The sequence below is a fragment of the Urocitellus parryii genome, chromosome 3, assembly GCF_045843805.1.
Source record: "Urocitellus parryii isolate mUroPar1 chromosome 3, mUroPar1.hap1, whole genome shotgun sequence".
Classification (NCBI taxonomy): domain Eukaryota; kingdom Metazoa; phylum Chordata; class Mammalia; order Rodentia; family Sciuridae; genus Urocitellus; species Urocitellus parryii.
Window position 1 is genome coordinate 1,103,368 of NC_135533.1, and position 26,067 is coordinate 1,129,434.

At 59.3% G+C, this 26,067-nt stretch overlaps 1 protein-coding gene across 1 annotated transcript in view; it reads left to right on the forward strand.

Annotated features, from left to right (window-relative positions):
• Positions 1-26,067, forward strand: part of Ptprn2 (protein tyrosine phosphatase receptor type N2) — a 794,381-nt gene that overhangs the window by 325,731 nt on the left and 442,583 nt on the right. Inside the window, exons 7-8 of the mRNA XM_077795880.1 lie at positions 7-120; positions 3,863-4,259. Of these exons, the coding sequence (XP_077652006.1) occupies positions 7-120; positions 3,863-4,259 (511 nt within the window). The remainder of the gene's footprint in view (positions 1-6; positions 121-3,862; positions 4,260-26,067) is intronic.

Sequence of the window (26,067 nt, forward strand, 5' to 3'; positions counted from 1 at the left end):
CTCCAGATGTGCTCCTTCGGAGTCTCCTGAAGGACCTGTGGCAGCGCCAAGCTCAAGTGAAGCCCGTGGGCCCCCTGGAACTGGAGGAGATGGTGGGCACAATTGCAGGCCCCAGGCCAGGTGAGTGCCCAGAGGGAGACCAGCTGAGGGGCAGGCAGAGGGCCTGAAGCAGCCATCCAAGGTGACCTCCTCTCCCCAGGCCCTCGGCATTCGGGTGGACTCAGGGCAGGGATGTGGTCCTATGTGGCACTAGGCCTGCCGTTCAGCAGGCTGAAATGCTTTCTTCCTGCGGGGAGGAGGAGTTCCTATGAATGGTCTTATCTGTCTGAGGTTTTGCTCTAAAACCTTCTTTCCAGCTGAGCCTCTGGAGCAGTTACGCTGAGTGGCAGGTGGCTCTGCCATGAGGTGAGCTCCTCGGTGCTGAGCCTTAGCAGTAGGAAGCCCGGGGTGAGGCCACGTCTTTGTTTGGATCCTGGGAATAGGTGTTGCCAAACATTTGAACAGTGGAGCCAGGGGGCTTCATCTGACTGCCTGTGCCCACCATCTGCAGCTGCCGGGGGCCATGGATATCACCTCCCTGCTGCCTTACTGATTAGGCAGCCACTGGCAGACAGGTGTTCTGTGACCAGCCCTGCCCCACGGATTGCTCCCAGAGTTCTTGGAGCCCTAGCAAATTGCCAACTCGATGCCTGGTAGGTGGTGGGTGTCTAAGAACAGGAGCTGAAAGCCAGGTCAGGGAACAGGCCTTCTCCTCTGGGTCGGGACGCAGGCTCACTGGGTTCTGCGGTAGGAAACACAGAAAGGGAAAGTGGCCTCGCCACAGTGAGGTACGCGCTGGGCCACCACCAGTGCACATCTGCCCACAGAAGGCCTGCCCAGCAGGCTTCAGGGAGGAGGGGACCTGGAGCCTATATGTGGCTTGGGTGCAGCACATCGGGGGTAGGTCGTGTGTAGGGCGTTTACCTGGAGAGAATTGTTGCCCAAGCCGGATGACCTGAGTCAGTGGACGTGCAGCCATCCTGGCTGGACACTGCTCTTTGTGGCTTGGAAGAGTTGGCTGTGCAGGCTCAGTGGGCTCTGCTGAGGGTACAGGGTGCTGAAGCCCAGGGCCAGGAGCTGGCAGGCCAGCTGGTGCTGACTTCTTGCCTCTGGTGGAGCTGGAGAGACATCTGCTTTATGGATGTTTCTCGGACACTGTGTCATGCTAGGAGTGGGGCCAGCACAGGAAGTATGCCTTCTGTTCAGAGGGGCTCCAGGACGTCTTTTCACACACTGTGACACCTTTGCTCATGTCTTGTGGGATGTGGCTAATGCTCCTGTCTCCTACAGGTGACGAAGCTCTCGCGGACAAGAAGGATGGGCGTTTCCATGAGGTAACATGGATGCTGCATGCACAGTGGCTTATGTAAAACCCAGGGGTGGACCGAGATCTTTCTGTTCAAGGCTTCCAACATTTATGCCTGGTGTTTTTCCCCCTGGAAAGTACAGGAGAAATCCTCATAATGTCAAAATTGAGAAAAGCGTAAAAAGTGCATACAGCATTGTGTATGCTAGGATACATAAAGATACTGTTTTCAGATTCTAAGCTAATATGCTTCCATCATAGAAAATTAAAAAGACACAAGAGATGAACAACATTGATATTCTCAGGATTTCCCTGCCTGGGGATGCCAAGACCAAACGAGGACAGCACAGGTCTGTTCCCCAGACCACAGGGTCGTGCCTGCAGTGCCTGGCTGGACAGAGCTGGTGGCCTGGCTGCATGCTGACCTGGCGGCTGCTGGCAGCAGTTGACTTGGACTAGATTTCAGGTGGTGGAGATTCCATAAGCAGTTGCTCAGCTGAGGTGCCTTGTGGAGGCCCAGGCTCGGTGGTGCAGGTGTGGGCCTGCTGTCCTTCAGAAGGGTCCGCTGGGCAGCGCTTCTCCCTCCAGTGCATGCACAGGTTTTGTGAGGTCTCTTCTCTCTGGTCACCTCCACGGTCCTGTGGGCTGTGTTAGTTTTTGGTTACCCTCGCCCAGGAGCCTGGCTTCTCCGTGCACAGCACACAGATGCAGAAGCCGACTCAGCAGGGCCAGTGTCATCTTGTGGTTCCTTGAAGCTGTTGTTGGAGGGGAGAGACAACTCGGGCGAGCAGTTCTCTTGTTAGATCACCGTCATGGCTTAGCAAGGAAGGAAACATGGATTTTAAATCCTGACAGTGGTGGGCACTCTGTCTGAGTGGCAAAGGGAGAAGTGGGTCCGGAAATAGTTTCTGAATTTAGCAAGTGGGGGCCAGGAGATAGGTGGCATCCCGAGGCTGCGGCCGGGTGGGATGCTGGACCCCTCCCACTGCTGCTTGTCTCCTAGGGTTAGGGTCAGGGTTAGGGTTAGGGTTAGGGTCAGGATCAGGGTCAGGGTTAGGGTTAGGGTCAGGGTCAGGGTCAGGGTTTAGAGTTAGGGTCAGGGTCAAGGTCAGGGTCAGGGTTAGGGTTAGGGTCAGGCTCAGGGTCAGGGTCAGGGTCAGGGTCAGGGTTAAGGGTTTAGGGTTAGGGTCAGGGTCAGGGTCAGGGTTAGGGTTTAGGGTTAGGGTTAGGTTCAGGGTCAGGGTCAGGGTTAGGGTTTAGGGTTACTGCTTGGACTGCATTTTCAATCAATTTTTTTCAAAAAACAGTTGGGTGTCCTGAGCTCTTACTCATTTACCAACTCTTTCCTTTTCCTCTTAGTGTGAAATGCCACCTAAGTGAGAATATTATCCCCTTTCCTTCAAAAAGCCTAAGGTTATTGTTCTGAAGCCATTGGTAACTTAAGCACTGTGCACTGTTGTGATTCAGGATCCAGATTTAAGCAAATATCTTCACCAAACTACTGTTTTGTTTAAATATTGAAAACCACAAAAGGAGAAGTTATGAATGATACTTAGTCAAAAAGGGAAAGATTCCCTTCAGGGCCCTTCCTTAATTTCCTAGATAAATGTGTTTGGGTAAAGCAAGTTGATTCCTGTTTCTGTCTAATGTCACATGTCACATGTCTTGTTTAAAACCACCCTGCTGCATGGCCTCCAGGAGGCCATGTCATGCTGCTGAGCTGACATCGGGGGCATCGTTAGACCTGAGTTCAGACTCTGGATCTGCCCGTCACAGTCTCTGTGGTCCATGCGGATCGTATAATGTCTGACCTCGGCAGATCACCGATCAGAGTAGCACTCATCATGGGCTGGGGTGATCAGCGAGATGTGTTCACAAGTCCACCTCTGGTTTGTGGTCAGTGCTCATGTTGTGACCATCACATTCCTCGGTCAGAATGCCATTAAGAGGGCCAAGGAGCCTTGTGTCCAGGGCTGGGGATGAAGCTGGGTGAGTGCTGCCCCCATGAGGACCAGAGACCCTGCCTTCTGTGGATGGGAAGCATGGGTCCCCATGACACGCTGTGGGCGCACCTCCATGCTCAGTCTTCCCACCTGTGGATGGGGGTGAATGGAGTTCACAACTCCTAGGCTTTCATGAAGATTGGGTGAGTTTATGCTCTTAAAGTGCCTAGTATGGAGCTTTTGTATTTGTAAGAGCTCAGTAAATGTAAATTATTGTACTCATTTATTATTTTTGTGTGTTCATTGCTCCTGGAGGAGTGAGATCTTGCAATCTCAGAGGCTGTTTTTAAAACACAGAGTCTAACATGTACACTGACGATGAAGTCGGGCTCTCCAGGAAGTCCTGCTGAGTGGCCAGCCATTCCACATGTGAATATGATGCTGGACACAGGCCCAGGGAAAAGGCTCGGCCTCCTCCCGTGTTGCCGTTTCAGGCCACCCATTCCGCCTCCGGTGACTTAGTTCCAAACGTGTCTTCTGTACAGAGGCCACCGTTGTGGATGTGGTCTCACAGGAGTTTCCTTCTTCCAGGTCAGCCTCCTGAGTGCCTCCCCTGGGGACCGTGTGCAGGATCACAGGTCTCCACTCTTGCCTGAAGCCCCCACTCTGGAAGAGCACCCTAAAACAGAAGCCAAGAGACCGGAGGAGCCCGAGGTTTCCCTGTCCTGGGAAGAGGAGGATGCTGGGGTGGAGAATGTGAAGAGCCACACCTACTCCAAACCACTGCCGGAGCAGCCAAGCTCCCAGCCCCGGGCTGCTGGGCTCGGGGTGCTGCAGGCCTGGGTTCCAGGGGCCCTACAGGAGGAGCAGAGCCCCAGGGCCGGGGCCCGGGCCCCGCCTAGCGAGGGCCTGCAGCTGCAGGTGGAGTCTTCCGAGGACGAGGACTCAGGCTACATCGTGACAGGAAACGAGTGAGTAGGGATCCAGCGTAGCTCCTGTGCCCAGTCCTGGCAGGAGGGCGCGCCTCGTGAAGTGGGGAGACCCTTTTATTTTCAAGTGTCTGAAGTAAAAAGCCTAGTGGAGGTGCCTGCGGAGCGCAGGTGGGGAGGCAGCACGCAGCGTGACCGGGCTCCTGCCTGGAGCTTCTGGACAGGGGCTGGGCTACCAAGTGCGGTGACCAGACCCACCCGCCAGGCCTGGCTGCCCTGTGGCTGTGAGCCAGAGTCACTGGGGCTGTCAGGGTGGCGCCCTGGCCAGGCAGCCCTCCTGGGATGCCCACATGCAGGGCGGGAGTGGTGCCCCAGTGCCGTGGCCATGCAGGCTCCGGCCTGTGACAAGGACCCATCGAGTATTCCCAGCAGCAGGACCACGTCACCTCACAGGGAGGCTGCCTGCCTGCCACGTGTCCTTCTTTGTCTTATGGTGAACTGAAAGTAGTGAGGAGAGCGTGCAGGTGTCCTGCACTGAGTTCTGGGAGCAGCCGGCCCTCTCCGGCCTCCTCCTTAGGGAGCCCCACCTTTGACCCTTGCTCTACCTGGCGCCGTCTCCAGTACTGGAAGCCATGTACTGCACACATGTGTCTGTGCTTTGGGTGTGTGTATACATGTGTAATTGTGTGTATGAGAGTGTGTGTGCATTCATGTGCATGTATGAGTGCATAGGTAGGTGTAGGTGTGGACATGTGTGCTTGCATGTGAGTGCATGTGTACACAAGCATGTATGTGTGAGGGCATGTGAGGATGTGTATGCTTGTGTGTGAGGATGTGTATGGGTATGTGAGTGTATGGGTGTGTGAGGGTGTGCGAATGTGGTGTGAGTGCATGTCAGGGTGTGTGGTCACATGCCGAGGTGTTCCTGCGTGTGACTTGACTCTCCACTTCTGGGTGTGTTTGCTCAGGTATCTTCCCCTGCCTTCACAAGCCTGGCCTAGTCCCGTGACCGTCCACAGTGGGGAAGGGGCTGCAGGGGGTCAGATCCCACCTCCCGGTCACTCTCCTGCCTTCACAAGCCTGTGCTAGTCCAGTGACCGTCCACAGTGGGGAAGGGGCTGCAGGGGGTCAGATCCCACCTCCCTGTCGCTCCCCTGCCTTCACAAGCCTGTGCTAGTCCAGTGACCGTCCACAGTGGGAAGGGGCTGCAGGGGGTCAGATCCCACCTCCCTGTGGCTCTCCTGCCTTCACAAGCCTGTGCTAGTCCAGTGAACTTCCACAGTGGGGAAGGGGCTGCGGATGGTCAGATCCCACCTCCCTGTCGTTCCCCTGCCTTCACAAGCCTGTGCTAGTCCAGTGACCGTCCACAGTGGGGAAGGGGCTGCAGGGGGTCAGATCCCACCTCCCTGTCGCTCCCCTGCCTTCACAAGCCTGTGCTAGTCCAGTGACCGTCCACAGTGGGAAGGGACTTCAGGGGGTCAGATCCCAGCTCCCTGTCGCTCCCCTGCCTTCACAAGCCTGTGCTAGTCCAGTGACCGTCCACAGTGGGAAGGGGCTGCAGGGGGTCAGATCCCACCTCCCTGTCGCTCCCCTGCCTTCACAAGCCTGTGCTAGTCCAGTGACCGTCCACAGTGGGAAGGGGCTGCAGGGGGTCAGATCCCTCCTCCCTGTCGCGCCCCTGCCTTGACAAGCCTGTGCTAGTCCGGTGACTGTCCACAGGGGGAAGGGGCTGCAGGGGGTCAGATCCCACCTCCCTGTCGCTCTCCTGCCTTCACAAGCCTGTGCTAGTCCAGTGACCGTCCACAGTGAGAAAGGGGCTACGGGGGTCAGGTCCCACCTCCCTGTCGCTCCCCTGCCATCACAAGCCTGTGCTAGTCCAGTGACTGTCCACAGTAGGAAGGGGCTGCAGGGGGTCAGATCCCACCTCCCTGTGGCTCTCCTGCCTTCACAAGCCTGTGCTAGTCCAGTGATCTTCCACAGTGGGGAAGGGGCTGCAGATGGTCAGATCCCAGCTCCCTGTCGCTCCCCTGACTTCACAAGCCTGTGCTAGTCCAGTGACAGTCCACAGGGGGAAAGGGCTACAGGGGGTCAGATCCCACCTCCCTGTCGGTCTCCTGCCTTCACAAGCCTGTGCTAGTCCAGTGACCGTCCACAGTGGGGAAGGGGCTGCAGATGGTCAGATCCCAGCTCCCTGTCACTCCGCTGCCTTCACAAGCCTGTGCTAGTCCAGTGACTGTCCACAGTGGGGAAGGGGCTGCAGGGGGTCAGGTCCCACCTCCCTGTCGCTCTCCTGCCTTCACAAGCCTGTGCTAGTCCAGTGACCATCCACAGTGGGGAAGGGGCTGCAGGGGGTCAGATCCCACCTCCCTGTAGCCCCCATGAATTCACAAGCCTGTGCTAGTCCAGTGACCATCCCCAGTGGGGAAGGGGCTGCAGGGGGTCAGATCCCACCTCCCTGTCGCTCCCCTGCCTTCACAAGCCTGTGCTAGTCCAGTGACCGTCCACAGTGGGAAGGGGCTGCAGGGGGTCAGATCCCAGCTCCCTGTCGCTCTCCTGCCTTCACAAGACTGTGCTAGTCCAGTGATCTTCCACAGTGGGAAGGGGCTGCAGGGGGTCAGATCCCAGCTCCCTGTCACTCCCCTGCCTTCACAAGCCTGTGCTAGTCCAGTGACCGTCCACAGTGGGAAGGGGCTGCAGGGGGTCAGATCCCACCTCCCTGTCGCTCCCCTGCCTTCACAAGCCTGTGCTAGTCCAGTGACCGTCCACAGTGGGAAGGGGCTGCAGGGGGTCAGATCCCAGCTCCCTGTCGCTCTCCTGCCTTCACAAGCCTGTGCTAGTCCAGTGACCATCCACAGTGGGGAAGGGGCTGCAGGGGGTCAGGTCCCACCTCCCTGTCGCTCCCCTGCCTTCACAAGCCTGTGCTAGTCCAGTGACCATCCCCAGTGGGGAAGGGGCTGCAGGGGGTCAGATCCCACCTCCCTGTCACTCCCCTGCCTTCACAAGCCTGTGCTAGTCCAGTGACCGTCCACAGTGGGAAGGGGCTGCAGGGGGTCAGATCCCAGCTCCTTGGCGCTCTCCTGCCTTCACAAGCCTGTGCTAGTCCAGTGATCTTCCACAGTGGGAATGGGCTGCAGGGGGTCAGATCCCAGCTCCCTGTCACTCCCCTGACTTCACAAGCCTGTGCTAGTCCAGTGACAGTCCACAGTGGGGAAGGGGCTGCAGGGGTTCAGGTCCCACCTCCCTGTCACTCCCCTGCCTTCACAAGCCTGTGCTAGTCCAGTGACCATCCACAGTGGGGAAGGGGCTGCAGGGGGTCAGATCCCACCTCCCTGTCGCTCCCCTGCCTTCACAAGCCTGTGCTAGTCCAGTGACCGTCCACAGTGGGAAGGGGCTGCAGGGGGTCAGATCCCACCTCCCTGTAGCCCCCCTGAATTCACAAGCCTGTGCTAGTCCAGTGACCGTCCACAGTGGGGAAGGGGCTGCAGGGGGTCAGGTCCCACCTCCCTGTCGCTCCCCTGCCTTCACAAGCCTGTGTTAGTCCAGGGACCGTCCACAGTGGGAAGGGACTGCAGGGCGTCAGATCCCACCTCCCTGTCGCTCCCCTGCCTTCACAAGCCTGTGCCAGTCCAGTGATCTTCCACAGTGGGAAGGGGCTGCAGGGGGTCAGATCCCACCTCCATGTCGCTCCCCTGCCTTCACAAGCCTGTGCTAGTCCAGTGATCTTCCACAGTGGGAAGGGGCTGCAGGGGGTCTGGTCCCACCTCCCTGTCGCTCCCCTGCCTTCACAAGCCTGTGCTAGTCCAGTGACCCTCCCCAGTGGGAAGGGGCTGCAGGGGGTCAGATCTCACCGCCCTGTGGCTCCCCAGCCTTCACAAGCCTGTGCTAGTCCAGTGACCGTCCACAGTGGGAAGGGCTGCAGGGGGTCAGATCCCACCTCCCTGTCGCTCCCCTGCCTTCACAAGCCTGTGCTAGTCCAGTGATCCTCCACAGTGGGAAGGGGCTGCAGATGGTCAGATCCCAGCTCCCTGTCGCTCCCCTGCCTTCACAAGCCTGTGCTAGTCCAGTGACCGTCCACAGTGGGAAGGGACTGCAGGGGGTCAGATCCCACCTCCCTGTTGCTCCCCTTCCTTCACAAGCCTGTGCTAGTCCAGTGATCTTCCACAGTGGGAAGGGGCTGCAGGGGGTCAGATCCCACCTCCATGTCGCTCCCCTGCCTTCACAAGCCTGTGCTAGTCCAGTGATCTTCTACAGTGGGAAGGGGCTGCAGGGGGTCAGATCCCAGCTCCCTGTCGCTCCCCTGCCTTCACAAGCCTGTGCTAGTCCAGTGACCGTCCACAGTGGGAAGGGGCTGCAGGGGGTCAGATCCCAGCTCCCTGTCGCTCTCCTGCCTTCACAAGCCTGTGCTAGTCCAGTGACCATCCACAGTGGGAAGGGGCTGCAGGGGGTCAGATCCCAGCTCCCTGTCGCTCTCCTGCCTTCACAAGCCTGTGCTAGTCCAGTGATCTTCCACAGTGGGAAGGGGCTGCAGGGGGTCAGATCCCAGCTCCCTGTCACTCCCCTGCCTTCACAAGCCTGTGCTAGTCCAGTGACAGTCCACAGTGGGGAAGGGGCTGCAGGGGTTCAGGTCCCACCTCCCTGTCACTCCCCTGCCTTCACAAGCCTGTGCTAGTCCAGTGACCATCCACAGTGGGGAAGGGGCTGCAGGGGGTCAGATCCCACCTCCCTGTCGCTCCCCTGCCTTCACAAGCCTGTGCTACTCCAGTGACCGTCCACAGTGAGAAGGGGCTGCAGGGGGTCAGATCCCACCTCCCTGTAGCCCCCCTGAATTCACAAGCCTGTGCTAGTCCAGTGACCGTCCACAGTGGGGAAGGGGCTGCAGGGGTTCAGGTCCCACCTCCCTGTCGCTCCCCTGCCTTCACAAGCCTGTGCTAGTCCAGTGATCTTCCACAGTGGGAAGGGGCTGCAGGGGGTCAGATCCCACCTCCATGTCGCTCCCCTGCCTTCACAAGCCTGTGCTAGTCCAGTGATCTTCCACAGTGGGAAGGGGATGCAGGGGGTCAGATCCCTCCTCCCTGTCACTCCCCTGCCTTCACAAGCCTGTGCTAGTCCAGTGACCCTCCACAGTGGGAAGGGGCTGCAGGGGGTCAGGTCCCACCTCCCTGTCGCTCTCCTGCCTTCACAAGCCTGTGCTAGTCCAGTGATCTTCCACAGTGGGAAGGGGCTGCAGGGGGTCAGATCCCACCTCCCAGTCTCTCCCCTGCCTTCACAAGCCTGTGCTAGTCCAGTGACCGTCCACAGTGTGAAGGGGCTGCAGATGGTCAGATCCCAGCTCCCTGTCGCTCTCCTGCCTTCACAAGCCTGTGCTAGTCCAGTGACCGTCCACAGTGGGGAAGGGGCTGCAGGGGGTCAGATCCCACCTCCCTGTCGCTCCCCTGCCTTCACAAGCCTGTGCTAGTCCAGTGACCGTCCACAGTGGGGAAGGGGCTGCAGGGGTTCAGGTCCCACCTCCCTGTCGCTCCCCTGCCTTCACAAGCCTGTGCTAGTCCAGTGATCTTCCACAGTGGGAAGGGGCTGCAGGGGGTCAGATCCCACCTCCCTGTCGCTCCCCTGCCTTCACAAGCCTGTGCTAGTCCAGTGATCTTCCACTGTGGGAAGGGGCTGCAGGGGGTCAGATCCCTCCTCCCTGTCAATCCCCTGCCTTCACAAGCCTGTGCTAGTCCAGTGACCCTCCACAGTGGGAAGGGGCTGCAGGGGGTCAGATCCCACCTCCATGTCGCTCCCCTGCCTTCACAAGCCTGTGCTAGTCCAGTGATCTTCCACAGTGTGAAGGGGCTGCATATGGTCAGATCCCAGCTCCCTGTCGCTCTCCTGCCTTCACAAGCCTGTGCTAGTCCAGTGACCGTCCACAGTGGGAAGGGGCTGCAGGGGGTCAGATCCCAGCTCTCTGTCGCTCCCCTGCCTTCACAAGCCTGTGCTAGTCCAGTGACCGTCCACAGTGGGGAAGGGGCTGCAGATGGTCAGATCCCAGCACCCTGTCACTCCCCTGCCTTCACAAGCCTGTGCTAGTCCAGTTACCGTCCACAGTGGGAAGGGGCTGCAGGGGGTCAGGTCCCACCTCCCTGTCGCTCTCCTGCCTTCACAAGCCTGTGCTAGTCCAGTGACCGTCCACAGTGGGGAAGGGGCTGCAGGGGGTCAGATCCCACCTCCCTGTCGCTCCCCTGCCTTCACAAGCCTGTGCTAGTCCAGTGACCGTCCACAGTGGGGAAGGGGCTGCAGATGGTCAGATCCCAGCTCCCTGTCGCTCCTCTGCCTTCACAAGCCTGTGCTAGTCCAGTGACCCTCCACAGTGGGAAGGGACTGCAGGGGGTCAGATCCCACCTCCCTGTCGCTCCCCTGCCTTCACAAGCCTGTGCTAGTCCAGTGATCTTCCACAGTGGGAAGGGGCTGCAGGGGGTCGGATCCCACCTCCCTGTCGCTCCCCTGCCTTCACAAGCCTGTGCTAGTCCAGTGATCCTCCACAGTGGGAAGGGGCTGCAGGGGGTCAGATCCCACCTCCCTGTCGCTCCCCTGCCTTCACAAGCCTGTGCTAGTCCAGTGACCGTCCACAGTGAGAAGGGGCTGCAGGGGGTCAGATCCCACCTCCCTGTAGACCCCTGAATTCACAAGCCTGTGCTATTCCAGTGACCGTCCACAGTGGGGAAGGGGCTGCAGGGGGTCAGATCCCACCTCCCTGTCGCTCCCCTGCCTTCACTAGCCTGTGCTAGTCCAGTGATCTTCCACAGTGGGAAGGGGCTGCAGGGGGTCAGATCCCTCCTCCCTGTCACTCCCCTGCCTTCACAAGCCTGTGCTAGTCCAGTGACCGTCCACAGTGGGAAGGGGCTGCAGGGGGTCAGGTCCCACCTCCCTGTCGCTCTCCTGCCTTCACAAGCCTGTGCTAGTCCAGTGATCTTCCACAGTGGGAAGGGGCTGCAGGGGGTCAGATCCCACCTCCCAGTCGCTCCCCTGCCTTCACAAGTCTGTGCTAGTCCAGTGACCGTCCACAGTGTGAAGGGGCTGCAGATGGTCAGATCCCAGCTCCCTGTCCCTCTCCTGCCTTCACAAGCCTGTGCTAGTCCAGTGACCGTCCACAGTGGGGAAGGGGCTGCAGATGGTCAGATCCCAGCTCCCTGTCGCTCCCCTGCCTTCACAAGCCTGTGCTAGTCCAGTGACCGTCCACATTGGGGAAGGGGCTGCAGGGGGTCAGATCCCACCTCCCTGTCGCTCCCCTGCCTTCACAAGCCTGTGCTAGTCCAGTGACCGTCCACAGTGGGAAGGGGCTGCAGGGGGTCAGATCCCAGCTCCCTGTCGCTCCCCTGCCTTCACAAGCCTGTGCTAGTCCAGTGACCGTCCACGGTGGGAAGGGACTGCAGGGGGTCAGATCCCAGCTCCCTGTCGCTCCCCTGCCTTCACAAGCCTGTGCTAGTCCAGTGACCGTCCACAGTGGGAAGGGGCTGCAGGGGGTCAGATCCCACCTCCCTGTCGCTCTCCTGCCTTCACAAGCCTGTGCTAGTCCAGTGATCTTCCACAGTGGGAAGGGGCTGCAGGGGGTCAGATCCAACCTCCCTGTTGCTCACCTGCCTTCACAAGCCTGTGCTAGTCCAGTGACCGTCCACAGGGGTAGGGGCTGCAGGGGGTCAGGTCCCACCTCCCTGTCACTCCCCTGCCTTCACAAGCCTGTGCTAGTCCAGTGACCGTCCACAGTGGGAAGGGGATGCAGGGGGTCAGGTCCCACCTCCCTGTCACTCCCTTGCCTTCACAAGCCTGTGCTAGTCCAGGGACCGTCCACAGTGGGAAGGGGCTACAGGGGGTCAGGTCCCACCTCCCTGTCACTCCCCTGCCTTCACAAGCCTGTGCTAGTCCAGTGACCGTCCCCAGTGGGAAGGGGCTGCAGGGGGTCAGATCCCACCTCCCTGTCACTCCCCTGCCTTCACAAGCCTGTGCTAGTCCAGTGACCGTCCACAGTGGGAAGGGGCTGCAGGGGGTCAGATCCCACCTCCCTGTCACTCCCCTGCCTTCACAAGCCTGTGCTAGTCCAGTGACCGTCCACAGTGGGAAGGGGCTGCAGGGGGTCAGATCCCACCTCCCTGTCACTCCCCTGCCTTCACAAGCCTGTGCTAGTCCAGTGATCTTCCACAGTGGGAAGGCGCTGCAGGGGGTCAGATCCCTCCTCCCTGTCACTCCCCTGCCTTCACAAGCCTGTGCTAGTCCAGTGATCTTCCACAGTGGGAAGGGGCTGCAGGGGTTCAGATCCCACCTCCCTGTCGCTCTCCTGCCTTCACAAGCCTGTGCTAGTCCAGTGACCGTCCACAGTGGGGAAGGGGCTGCAGGGGGTCAGTTCCCACCTCCCTGTCGCTCCCCTGCCTTCACAAGCCTGTGCTAGTCCAGTGCCTGTCCACAGGGGGAGGGGCTGCAGGGGGTCAGGTCCCACCTCCCTGTCGCTCTCCTGCCTTCACAAGCCTGTGCTAGTCCAGTGATCTTCCACAGTGGGAAGGGGCTGCAGGGGGTCAGATCCCACCTCCCTGTTGCTCTCCTGCCTTCACAAGCCTGTGCTAGTCCAGTGACCGTCCACAGGGGTAGGGGCTACAGGGGGTCAGGTCCCACCTCCCTGTCACTCCCCTGCCTTCACAAGCCTGTGCTAGTCCAGTGACCGTCCACAGTGGGAAGGGGATGCAGGGGGTCAGGTCCCACCTCCCTGTCACTCCCTTGCCTTCACAAGCCTGTGCTAGTCCAGGGACCGTCCACAGTGGGAAGGGGCTACAGGGGGTCAGGTCCCACCTCCCTGTCGCTCCCCTGCCTTCACAAGCCTGTGCTAGTCCAGTTACCGTCCCCAGTGGGAAGGGGCTGCAGAGGGTCAGATCCCACCTCCCTGTCACTCCCCTGCCTTCACAAGCCTGTGCTAGTCCAGTGACCGTCCACAGTGGGAAGGGGCTGCAGGGGGTCAGATCCCACCTCCCTGTCACTCCCCTGCCTTCACAAGCCTGTGCTAGTCCAGTGACCGTCCACAGTGGGAAGGGACTGCAGGGGGTCAGATCCCACCTCCCTGTCACTCCCCTGCCTTCACAAGCCTGTGCTAGTCCAGTGATCTTCCACAGTGGGAAGGCGCTGCAGGGGGTCAGATCCCTCCTCCCTGTCACTCCCCTGCCTTCACAAGCCTGTGCTAGTCCAGTGATCTTCCACAGTGGGAAGGGGCTGCAGGGGTTCAGATCCCACCTCCCTGTCGCTCTCCTGCCTTCACAAGCCTGTACTAGTCCAGTGACCGTCCACAGTGGGGAAGGGGCTGCAGGGGGTCAGTTCCCACCTCCCTGTCGCTCCCCTGCCTTCACAAGCCTGTGCTAGTCCAGTGACCGTCCACAGTGGGAAGGGGCTGCAGGCTGTCAGTTCCCAGCTTCCTGTCACTCCCCTGCCTTCACAAGCCTGTGCTAGTCCACTGACCGTCCACAGTGGGGAAGGGTTTGCAGGGGGTCAGATCCCAGCTCCCTGTCACTCCCCTGCCTTCACAAGCCTGTGCTAGTCCAGTGACCGTCCACAGTGGGAAGGGGCTGCAGGGGGTCAGATCCCACCTCCCTGTCACTCCCCTGCCTTCACAAGCCTGTGCTAGTCCAGTGATCTTCCACAGTGGGAAGGGGCTGCAGGGGATCAGATCCCTCCTCCCTGTCACTCCCCTGCCTGCAGAAGCCTGTGCTAGTCCAGTGATCTTCCACAGTGGGAAGGGGCTGCAGGGGGTCAGGTCCCACCTCCCTGTCGCTCTCCTGCCTTCACAAGCCTGTGGTAGTCCAGTGACAGTCCACAGTGGAGAAGGGGCTGCAGGGTTCAGATCCCACCTCCCTGTCGCTCTCCTGCCTTCACAAGCCTGTGCTAGTCCAGTGACCGTCCACAGTGGGAAGGTACTGCAGGGGGTCAGATCCCACCTCCCTGTCGCTCCCCTGCCTTCACAAGCCTGTGCTAGTCCAGTGATCTTCCACAGTGGGAAGGGGCTGCAGGGGGTCAGATCCCACCTCCCTGTCAATCCCCTGCCTTCACAAGCCTGTGCTAGTCAAGTGACCGTCCACAGTATGAAGGGGCTGCAGGGGGTGAGGTCCCACCTCCCTGTCGCTCCCCTGCCTTCACAAGCCTGTGCTAGTCCAGTGACCATCCACAGTGGGGAAGGGGCTGCAGATGGTCAGATCCCAGCTCCCTGTCGCTCCCCTGCCTTCACAAGCCTGTGCTAGTCAAGTGACCGTCCACAGTATGAACGGGCTGCATGGGGTGAGGTCCCACCTCCCTGTCGCTCCCCTGCTTTCACAAGCCTGTGCTAGTCCAGTGACCGTCCACAGTGGGAAGGGAATGCAGGGGGTCAGGTCCCACCTCCCTGTCGCTCCCCTTCCTTCACAAGCCTGTGCTAGTCCAGTGACCGTCCACAGTGGGAAGGGGCTGCAGCGGGTCAGATCCCAGCTCCCTGTCGCTCCCCTGCCTTCACAAGCCTGTGCTAGTCCAGTGATCTTCCTCAGTGGGAAGGGGCTGCAGGGGGTCAGATCCCTCCTCCCTGTCACTCCCCTGCCTTCACAAGCCTGTGCTAGTCCAGTGATCTTCCACAGTGGGAAGGGGCTGCAGGGGGTCAGGTCCCACCTCCCTGTCACTCCCCTGCCTTCACAAGCCTGTGCTAGTCCAGTGACCGTCCACAGTGGGAAGGGGCTGCAGGGGGTCAGATCCCACCTCCCTGTCGCTCCCCTGCCTTCACAAGCCTGTGCTAGTCCAGTGACCGTCCACAGTGGGAAGGGGCTGCAGGGGGTCAGATCCCAGCTCCCTGTCGCTCCCCTGCCTTCACAAGCCTGTGCTAGTCCAGTGACCGTCCACAGTGGGAAGGGACTGCAGGGGGTCAGATCCCACCTCCCTGTCGCTCCCCTGCCTTCACAAGCCTGTGCTAGTCCAGTGACCGTCCACAGTGGGAAGGGGCTGCGGGGGTCAGATCCCACCTCCCTGTCGCTCCCCTGCCTTCACAAGCCTGTGCTAGTCCAGTGATCTTCCACAGTGGGAAGGGGCTGCAGGGGGTCAGATCCCACCTCCCTGTTGCTCTCCTGCATTCACAAGCCTGTGCTAGTCCAGTGACCGTCCACAGGGGGAGGGGCTGCAGGGGGTCAGGTCCCACCTCCCTGTCACTCCCCTGCCTTCACAAGCCTGTGCTAGTCCAGTGACCGTCCACAGTGGGAAGGGGCTGCAGGGGGTCAGGTCCCACCTCCGTGTCACTCCCCTGCCTTCACAAGCCTGTCCTAGTCCAGTGACCCTCCACAGTGGGAAGGGGCTGCAGGGGGTCAGATCCCACCTCCCTGTCGCTCTCCTGCCTTCAAAAGCCTGTCCTAGTCCAGTGACTGTCCACAGTGGGGAAGGGGCTGCAGGGGGTCAGATCCCACCTCCCTGTCGCTCCCCTGCCTTCACAAGCCTGTGCTAGTCCAGTGACCGTCCACAGTGGGAAGGGGCTGCAGGGGGTCAGATCCCACCTCCCTGTCACTCCCCTGCCTTCACAAGCCTGTGCTAGTCCAGTGATCTTCCACAGTGGGAAGGCGCTGCAGGGGGTCAGATCCCTCCTCCCTGTCACTCCCCTGCCTTCACAAGCCTGTGCTAGTCCAGTGATCTTCCACAGTGGGAAGGGGCTGCAGGGGTTCAGATCCCACCTCCCTGTCGCTCTCCTGCCTTCACAAGCCTGTGCTAGTCCAGTGATCTTCCACAGTGGGGAAGGGGCTGCAGGGGGTCAGTTCCCACCTCCCTGTCGCTCCCCTGCCTTCACAAGCCTGTGCTAGTCCAGTGACCGTCCACAGTGGGAAGGGGCTGCAGGCTGTCAGTTCCCAGCTTCCTGTCACTCCCCTGCCTTCACAAGCCTGTGCTAGTCCACTGACCGTCCACAGTGGGGAAGGGTTTGCAGGGGGTCAGATCCCAGCTCCCTGTCACTCCCCTGCCTTCACAAGCCTGTGCTAGTCCAGTGATCTTCCACAGTGGGAAGGGGCTGCAGGGGATCAGATCCCTCCTCCCTGTCACTCCCCTGCCTGCAGAAGCCTGTGCTAGTCCAGTGATCTTCCACAGTGGGAAGGGGCTGCAGGGGGTCAGGTCCCACCTCCCTGTCGCTCTCCTGCCTTCACAAGCCTGTGGTAGTCCAGTGACAGTCCACAGTGGAGAAGGGGCTGCAGGGTTCAGATCCCACCTCCCTGTCGCTCTCCTGCCTTCACAAGCCTGTGCTAGTCCAGTGACCGTCCACAGTGGGAAGGTACTGCAGGGGGTCAGATCCCACCTCCCTGTCGCTCCCCTGCCTTCACAAGCCTGTGCTAGTCCAGTGATCTTCCACAGTGGGAAGGGGCTGCAGGGGGTCAGATCCCACCTCCCTGTCAATCCCCTGCCTTCACAAGCCTGTGCTAGTCAAGTGACCGTCCACAGTATGAAGGGGCTGCAGGGGGTGAGGTCCCACCTCCCTGTCGCTCCCCTGCCTTCACAAGCCTGTGCTAGTCCAGTGACCGTCCACAGTGGGGAAGGGGCTGCAGATGGTCAGATCCCAGCTCCCTGTCGCTCCCCTGCCTTCACAAGCCTGTGCTAGTCAAGTGACCGTCCACAGTATGAACGGGCTGCATGGGGTGAGGTCCCACCTCCCTGTCGCTCCCCTGCTTTCACAAGCCTGTGCTAGTCCAGTGACCGTCCACAGTGGGAAGGGAATGCAGGGGGTCAGGTCCCACCTCCCTGTCGCTCCCCTTCCTTCACAAGCCTGTGCTAGTCCAGTGACCGTCCACAGTGGGAAGGGGCTGCAGCGGGTCAGATCCCAGCTCCCTGTCGCTCCCCTGCCTTCACAAGCCTGTGCTAGTCCAGTGATCTTCCTCAGTGGGAAGGGGCTGCAGGTGGTCAGATCCCTCCTCCCTGTCACTCCCCTGCCTTCACAAGCCTGTGCTAGTCCAGTGATCTTCCACAGTGGGAAGGGGCTGCAGGGGGTCAGGTCCCACCTCCCTGTCACTCCCCTGCCTTCACAAGCCTGTGCTAGTCCAGTGACCGTCCACAGTGGGAAGGGGCTGCAGGGGGTCAGATCCCACCTCCCTGTCGCTCCCCTGCCTTCACAAGCCTGTGCTAGTCCAGTGACCGTCCACAGTGGGAAGGGGCTGCAGGGGGTCAGATCCCAGCTCCCTGTCGCTCCCCTGCCTTCACAAGCCTGTGCTAGTCCAGTGACCGTCCACAGTGGGAAGGGACTGCAGGGGGTCAGATCCCACCTCCCTGTCGCTCCCCTGCCTTCACAAGCCTGTGCTAGTCCAGTGACCGTCCACAGTGGGAAGGGGCTGCAGGGGGTCAGATCCCACCTCCCTGTCGCTCCCCTGCCTTCACAAGCCTGTGCTAGTCCAGTGATCTTCCACAGTGGGAAGGGGCTGCAGGGGGTCAGATCCCACCTCCCTGTTGCTCTCCTGCATTCACAAGCCTGTGCTAGTCCAGTGACCGTCCACAGGGGGAGGGGCTGCAGGGGGTCAGGTCCCACCTCCCTGTCACTCCCCTGCCTTCACAAGCCTGTGCTAGTCCAGTGACCGTCCACAGTGGGAAGGGGCTGCAGGGGGTCAGGTCCCACCTCCGTGTCACTCCCCTGCCTTCACAAGCCTGTCCTAGTCCAGTGACCCTCCACAGTGGGAAGGGGCTGCAGGGGGTCAGATCCCACCTCCCTGTCGCTCTCCTGCCTTCAAAAGCCTGTCCTAGTCCAGTGACTGTCCACAGTGGGGAAGGGGCTGCAGGGGGTCAGATCCCACCTCCCTGTCGCTCCCCTGCCTTCACAAGCCTGTGCTAGTCCAGTGACCGTCCACAGTGGGAAGGGGCTGCAGGGGGTCAAATCCCACCTCCCTGTCGCCCCCCTGCCTTCACAAGCCTGTGCTAGTCCAGTGACCGTCCACAGTGGGGAAAGGGCTGCAGGGGGTCAGGTCCCACCTCCCTGTCACTCCCCTGCCTTCACAAGCCTGTGCTAGTCCAGTGACCGTCCACAGTGGGAAGGGTCTGCAGGGGGTCAGATCCCAGCTCCCTGTCGCTCCCCTGCCTTCACAAGCCTGTGCTAGTCCAGTGATCTTCCACAGTGGGAAGGGGCTGCAGGGGGTCAGATCCCACCTCCCTGTCGCTCCCCTGCCTTCACAAGCCTGTGCTAGTCCAGTGACCGGCCACAGTGGGAAGGGGCTACAGGGGGTCAGGTCCCACCTCCCTGTCGGTCCCCTGCCTTCACAAGCCTGTGCTAGTCCAGTGACCGTCCCCAGTGGGAAGGGGCTGCAGGGGGTCAGATCCCACCTCCCTGTCACTCCCCTGCCTTCACAAGCCTGTGCTAGTCCAGTGACCGTCCACAGTGGGAAGGGGCTGCAGGGGGTCAGATCCCAGCTCCCTGTCGCTCCCCTGCCTTCACAAGCCTGTGCTAGTCCAGTGACCGTCCACAGTGGGAAGTGGCTGCAGGGGTCAGATCCCACCTCCCTGTCACTCCCCTGCCTTCACAAGCCTGTGCTAGTCCAGTGACCTTCCACAGTGGGAAGGAGCTGCAGGGGGTCAGATACCACCTCCCTGTCGCTCCCCTGCCTTCACAAGCCTGTGCTAGTCCAGTGACTGTCCACAGTGGGGAAGGGGCTGCAGGGGGTCAGATCCCACCGCCCTGTCGCTCCCCTGCCTTCAAAAGCCTGTGCTAGTCCAGTGACCGTCCACAGTGGGAAGGGTCTGCAGGTGGTCAGGTCCCACCTCCCTGTCGCTTTCCTGCCTTCACAAGCCTGTGCTAGTCCAGTGACCGTCCACAGTGGGAAGGGGCTGCAGGGGGTCAGATCCCACCTCCCTGTCGCTCCCCTGCCTTCACAAGCCTGTGCTAGTCCAGTGACCATCCACAGTGGGGAAGGGGATGCAAGGGGTCAGGTCCCACCTCCCTGTCGCTCTCCTGCCTTCACAAGCCTGTGCTAGTCCAGTGACCGTCCACAGTGGGAAGGGGCTGCAGGGGGTCAGATCCCACCTCCATGTCGCTCCCCTGCCTTCACAAGCCTGTGCTAGTCCAGTGACCGTCCACAGTGGGGAAGGGGCTGCAGATGGTCAGATCCCAGCTCCCTGTCGCTCCCCTGCCTTCACAAGCCTGTGCTAGTCCAGTGACCCTCCACAGTGGGGAAGGGGCTGCAGGGGGTCAGGTCCCACCTCCCTGTTGCTCTCCTGCCTTCACAAGCCTGTGCTAGTCCAGTGACCCTCCACAGTGGGAAGGGGCTGCAGGGGGTCAGATCCCACCTCCCGGTCACTCCCCTGCCTTCACAAGCCTGTGCTAGTCCAGTGATCTTCCACAGTGGGAAGGGGCTGCAGGGGGTCAGATCCCACCTCCCTGTCGCTCCCCTGCCTTCACAAGCCTGTGCTAGTCCAGTGACCGTCCACAATGGAGAAGATGCTGCAGGCGGTCAGATCCCACCTCCCTGTCGCTCCCCTGCCTTCACAAGCCTGTGCTAGTCCAGTGACCGTCCACAGTGGGGAAGGGGCTGCAGGGGGTCAGGTCCCACCTCCCTGTCGCTCCCCTGCCTTCACAAGCCTGTGCTAGTCCAGTGACCGTCCCCAGTGGGGAAGGGGCTGCAGGGGGTCAGGTCCCACCTCCCTGTCACTCCCCTGCCTTCACAATCCTGTGCTAGTCCAGTGACCGTCCACAGTGGGAAGGGGCTACAGGGGGTCAGGTACCACCTCCCTGTCACTCCCCTGTCTTCACAAGCCTGTGCTAGTCCAGTGACAGTCCACAGTGGGAAGGGGCTGCAGGGGGTCAGATCCCAGCTCCCTGTCGCTCCCCTGCCTTCACAAGCCTGTGCTAGTCCAGTGACCATCCACAGTGGGGAAGGGGCTGCAGGGGGTCAGGTCCCACCTCCCTGTCGCTCCCCTGCCTTCACAAGCCTGTGCTAGTCCAGTGACCGTCCCCAGTGGGGAAGGGGCTGCAGGGGGTCAGATCCCACCTCCCTGTCACTCCTCTGCCTTCACAAGCCTGTGCTAGTCCAGTGACCGTCCACAGTGGGAAGGGGTTTCAGGGGGTCAGATCCCACCTCCCTGTCACTCTCCTGCCTTCACACGCCTGTGCTAGTCCAGTGACCATCCCCAGTGGGGAAGGGGCTGCAGGGGGTCAGATCCCACCTCCCTGTCGCTCCCCTGCCTTCACAAGCCTGTGCTAGTCCAGTGACCGTCCACAGTGGGAAGGGGTTTCAGGGGATCAGATCCCACCTCCCTGTCGCTCCCCTGCCTTCACAAGCCTGTGCTAGTCCAGTGACCATCCCCAGTGGGGAAGGGGCTGCAGGGGGTCAGATCCCACCTCCCTGTCGCTCTCCTGCCTTCACAAGCCTGTGCTAGTCCAGTGACCGTCCACAGTGGGGAAGGGGCTGCAGGGGTTCAGATCCCACCTCCCTGTCGCTCTCCTGCCCTCACAAGCCTGTCCTAGTCCAGTGACTGTCCACAGGGGGAAGGGGCTACAGGGGGTCAGATCCCACCTCCCTGTCCCTCCTCTGCCTTCACAAGCCTGTGCTAGTCCAGTGACCGTCCACAGGGGGAGGGGCTGCAGGGGGTCATATCCCACCTCACTGTCGCTCCCCTGTCTTCACAAGCGTGGCCTAGTCCAGTGATCATCCCCAGTGGGGAAGGGGCTGCAGGGGGTCAGATCCCACCTCCCTGTTGCTCCCCTGCCTTCACAAGCCTGTGCTAGTCCAGTGACCATCCCCAGTGGGGAAGGGGCTGCAGGGGGTCAGATCCCACCTCTCTGTCACTCCCCAGGGCCTCGCTCTGCGCCAGCTCCCCACAGTCCTGCCCCAGCTCCTGCAGGCTGTGGCCACACAGGTTTTGCTGGGGAGAAATGGTTGCCTCCCTCAGCTGGGTGAAGGGTTTCATGCTCAAGCTGTGGGCCAGCTGCAAGGCCAGGCTGAGTTGTCGGGCTGCGCCAGCCACGGACAGAGATCTTGCTCTGCTGTCACCTGCAGGCAGCTGCCTCAAGGCCTTTCTTTTAGTGGGACAACGCCCACTTGTAACCTTCACACAGACCACCTGTGTGCGCCAGGCAGGCGCCCAGTGGTGCTGTCCCCTCCTGCGGTGGAGACAGGCAGGCGCATGAAGGTGCTGACTGCTGGGCTCTGCACCATGGAGGCAAAGAGGAGATGTCGGTGGACCGCCCACAGCATGCACCATTATAAAGATGGCAGTTACTCTGCACCGTGAACTTCTCCCTTCCCTGGGAACGTTGCTCTCTGTGGTATGTTGTGTGTTGTGGAGTGTTTGTGTTGTGCATTGTGTAGTTCCCCATGTGGCGTGTGATATGTCATGGACTTTGTCTATGTGACTTATTCTGTGCTTTATATTGTTTGTAGTGTGTCGTATGTTGTGTACCATGTGGACCCTTCTATGTTATATGCTACACACATACACTTATGTTGTAGCATGCATGTAGTGTGTGTGTGGTATGTTGTGTGCAGTGTGTTGTGTGTCTTGCACACTTGTGGGTGTGTGTGTGTTGTACCTTGGGACAGACAGTTCCCCACTGAAAGCACCCAATCTGTTTTAGTCAGCTTGTTTGCCACTGTGACTAAAAGACCCAACAGAACAACTGTAGGGCAGGAAAAGTTTATTTGGGGGCTGGGGTTTCAGAGGTCTCAATCCACAGACAGCTGTTTCCATTTGTTGGGGCTTGAGTGAGGCAGAGCATCATGGCGGAAGAGTGTAGTGGAGGGAAGCAGCTTATGAGCTTTTTTGATCCGGAAGCAGATGGAGAGAGACTCCAGTTTCCAGACACAAAACAAGCACCCCGTAGCTACACCACAATGAACCACCACCTCCAGCCACATCCACCTGCCTTAACCACGCGGTTAATCCCATCAGGGATGAATTCACTGATGAGGTTACCGGGTCATCTCCGCCAGACCTCCTTGTGTCGTCTCACATGAGAACGTTTTGGGGACACCACATCTGAACCATGACACAATCATTTTCGACTCCCAGATGGCAGCCAGTTGTCACCAGGAGCAGGACGGACTGGGCGTGTGGGGTCTTTGCTGCCCGTTAGCAGGGACTCTGTAGGGCCTGGAATGGTGATCCTCCCAGTGAGGTGGCGGTGGGCCTGGAGTGGTCTCTGGCAGGCCCCTCTGGTGTGTGGAGGCGGCAGAACCTGGCCGTGCATCTGCTGCGGGTGACTTTCTAAGATAGTGATGTGCCTGCTGCACTAGGCTTGTCTCTGCGTTGGGTGCTGCAGCCCCTGTGCCCGTGAAGCTGGGCTGCACCTGCTGCGACCAGTCCTGGAGGGCACTGTGGTCTCCTGGCTGCCACAGCCTTTTGGCTGCCTGTGGCCTTGCTCTTGCTGCCCAGGAGGGTCACCTCACATCCTGCCTCTGCCAGGCTTTCGGGCAGGTGTCAGGCATGGAAGGCAGGTGGAGGGTTGGGCTCCCGTCATCAGGCTAATTGATAATTTGGGATTCTCTGGGTCCTGGGGCCACAGAGCTCAGCTTAAGCCTTGGTAGACCAGCCACTGACTTAGGGGAATCAGGTGCAGTTCTTCAAACACAGTGACGTGAGCTTCATCCTGTGCAGGAGGCTAGGAGTGACCACCCAGGGCTGCCTTCTGGGCCACCCATCAGCTGCTCGTGCTGAGAGAAGAGTGCAGCTCTGCCCTCTGAGCCTCATCTGCTCGTGGAGGGGCCTTCCTTTGCTGTTACACCTGTATCCCCCAAGATGGGTGGGGAGGTACACTTCCCAGTCCTCAGGGGAAGTCCCTGCGTGTGTCCTGTCAGGCTGCAGGGAGGGGTCTGCGCGGGATGGGCCAGGGTGGGGTGAGTGAGTCCCTCGGCAGGAGGAGGCTGCCTTTGCTCCCAGTGAGCACAAGGGCACCCCCTCTTCCCCTAGCCCCAGAGCCCTCTGGCACAGTGCCTCAAGAAGAGCCGTGAGTGAGTGAGATCGGCCTTGGAAGTTTTGAAAACCAGGATCACGCCAACACACACTGAGAAGCAACAAAAGGCATGTTTCACATGTGGTGCGGTGACAAGAGAAGTCATGTGGGAGAGACCTCGTGGGCCCTGGGGATGGAGCAAACCCAGCCTGGCCATGTGTGGCCACAGAAACACATGGTCATCTGATCCCTGACAAAGGTGCCCAAGACATCGGGTGAAGAAAGACAGTCTTTTAAATGGTGCTCGGAAAACTGATGACCCATACGTGGAAGAACGAGACCAGAACCTTATCTCTCACCCGGCACAAAAATTAAGTCAAAGTGAATAAAAAACCTTGGAATTGGACCGGAAACACTCTAACTCCTAGGACAAAATAGGGTCAACACTCCAGCATCTCGTCACAGACAAGAACTTTTCAACAGGGCCCCTAAACCTCAGAAATTATGCCAAAAGTTAATAAATGGGTGGCATCCAATTAAACAGCTTCCACACAGCAAAGGAAACAATGTGAAGAGAGAACTGCAGACTGGGAGAAGATCTTTGCTAACTACTCTTCTGATGGAGGATTAATTAATGTCTAGAATATATAAAGAATTCAAAAACTTAACACTAAAAATTCCAAAGAACCTCATTAATAAATGGGCAAGTGAATTAAACACATACTTCTCAAAAGAAGTACAAATGAACAAGAATATTTGAAAAAAATTTCAACATCGTTAGCAGTCAGGGAAATGCAAATCAAAACTACCCTGAGACATCATCTCACACCAGTCAGAACGGCAGGCATCAAGAATACAACAGTAGTAGATGCTGGAGAGGATGTGAGAAAGGACCACTTTACACCACGGTGGGACTGTGAATTGGTACAGCCTCTAAGGAAGTCAGTGTGGAGCTCCTCAAAACACTAGGCATGGGACCACCATCTGACCCAGCAATAGCACTCCGTGGTGTTTATCCTAAAGATTCAAAGTCGGCATAGTGCAGTGGTACAAGCATACCTAGGTCTACACAGCACAGTTCACAACAGCCGAGCTGTGAAACCAGCCCAGGTGTCCATGGATAAGAAAATACGGTGTATGCATATAATGGAGTTTTATTCAGCCAGAAAGAAAAGTGGAATTATGTCGTTTTCAGGAAAATGGATGGAACTGGGGAACATTGTTAAGCAAAATAAGCCAAACTCAGCAGGTCAAGGGTTGTATGTTGTCTTTCATAGAGAGGAAAAAGGGAAAGAAAGTTCAGGTAGATCTCATGAAAATGGAAGGTGATCAGTGGAGAAAGGGGGGAGGGGGAGAAATACTGGGGAATGACGTTGATAAATCACTTTGTTACATTTTATGCACATATAAATATGTAATAATCCCACCATGTATAATTATGTACAGTTAAAATGCACTAATCAAAAATATGGAAAAATAATAAAAAATAAAATCGCCACTAATCAGTCCCTTCATGAAAAGAAAGAAAAAGAAATAGGAGGAGTGGACATGGAGGACCACCCTCCCCATGAGTGCCTGGGACCCTGGCAGCACGGGAGAGGCCACCTCCATGTGACTTTCTACTCCTCATGAGGGCACCATGGCAGGAAGACAGCACAGAGGTGGACTACCAGGGCAGGATCCCACCCCGGCACGTACCGGGCAGGTTACTGTCACTGTGGGCTGGGCTGCCCCAGAGCACAGCTCCCACCAGGAGCCCCAGGAAAACAGCCAGGGAGCAGGGATCTGGAGTCCCGCCCTCTTCCTGTGACCCACCTCTGCCTCACCAGGAGCTCTATGGCCAGGCAATCTCCCAGGAGACAGCTGCAGGTAGGAGTGTCCCTTCAGGGCTCCACGAGGCCAGCAGGGTCTCCGGTTACCAGCAGGGCTACTCCAGCTGCACCTGGCCCCTGCTGTGACACGAGCCCCAGCTTCCTGTGGTCCCTCTGAAACTCCAGCTTATTTCTTTTTAGCGCACTGTAATGCCACCGCACACCTAGTAAGTCATTGATAACCTGGAGCCATCAGGTCTGTGTTCAGATCGCCCGCGTCACGCCAGTGGTAGCAGTTGTGTCTCGTCCTTGTCTCTGCTCAGGGCACAGGAGAGGAGGACACCTCAGCCTCACGTCTCGCTGTGGCAATGACAGTAAAAACACAGGATGGTGGGTGTCGACGGCAGCCACTAGGCCCAGGTGCTGCCCCTGGCTGCTGCTGCAAAATGTGGTTGTCTGACCCTGAGGTGGCTTGGCCCGTCTGGCCCTAGAAGCAGCCCGATGGGCTCTGGATGGCAAGGGACACCCAGGAGGGAGAAGAGTATTGCCATGGCCCCTCCAACTGGGCCAGGAACTGGGTCTCTCCCCACTCTTCTCTGGAAGGTTCTGGGAGGCTGGCAGCTCACCTGGGCATGCGATTTGGGGGCCTCAGAAGGTCCTGGTGTGCTGGCACATTACGGTAGCAGGGAATCGCTGTGTGTGTGTGTGTGTGTGTGTGTGTGTGTGTGTGTGTGTGTGTGTGCCTCCTGGCTGGGAGTCAGAGCTCACAGTCACTCAGAGCTTTGCTTTCCTCCACCTGTGGGAGGCAGGGGCAGGAGGCTTGCTGGGGCCAGGAGATCAGGGCCAACCTGGTGCCACCGTGAGATCCCACTCATAAAAATACGTGATGCCTCAGCTCCGTAAGGGTGTCACAGGAAAGAGCCTCCCACCTGGAGCTTGGGCCTCACAGCCAGTGGGCAGTCGGGATCCTGGAGTCCCCGCTGGGCTTCTAGAGCAGACCTGTCCGTGTGCTTCAGAGTGACCGGGCTGCAGCATGGGAGTTTTCGGACAGGCTGCTGTCCTCAGGAACTGCATGGAGAGGAGAGCGCATCCTCAACCTGAGAGCCTGGCCTGCTGCCACAGGTCAGGGTCAGGGCAGGGTCCTGCAGCCCTCCTGGCTCTGACTCGGACCAGGAGC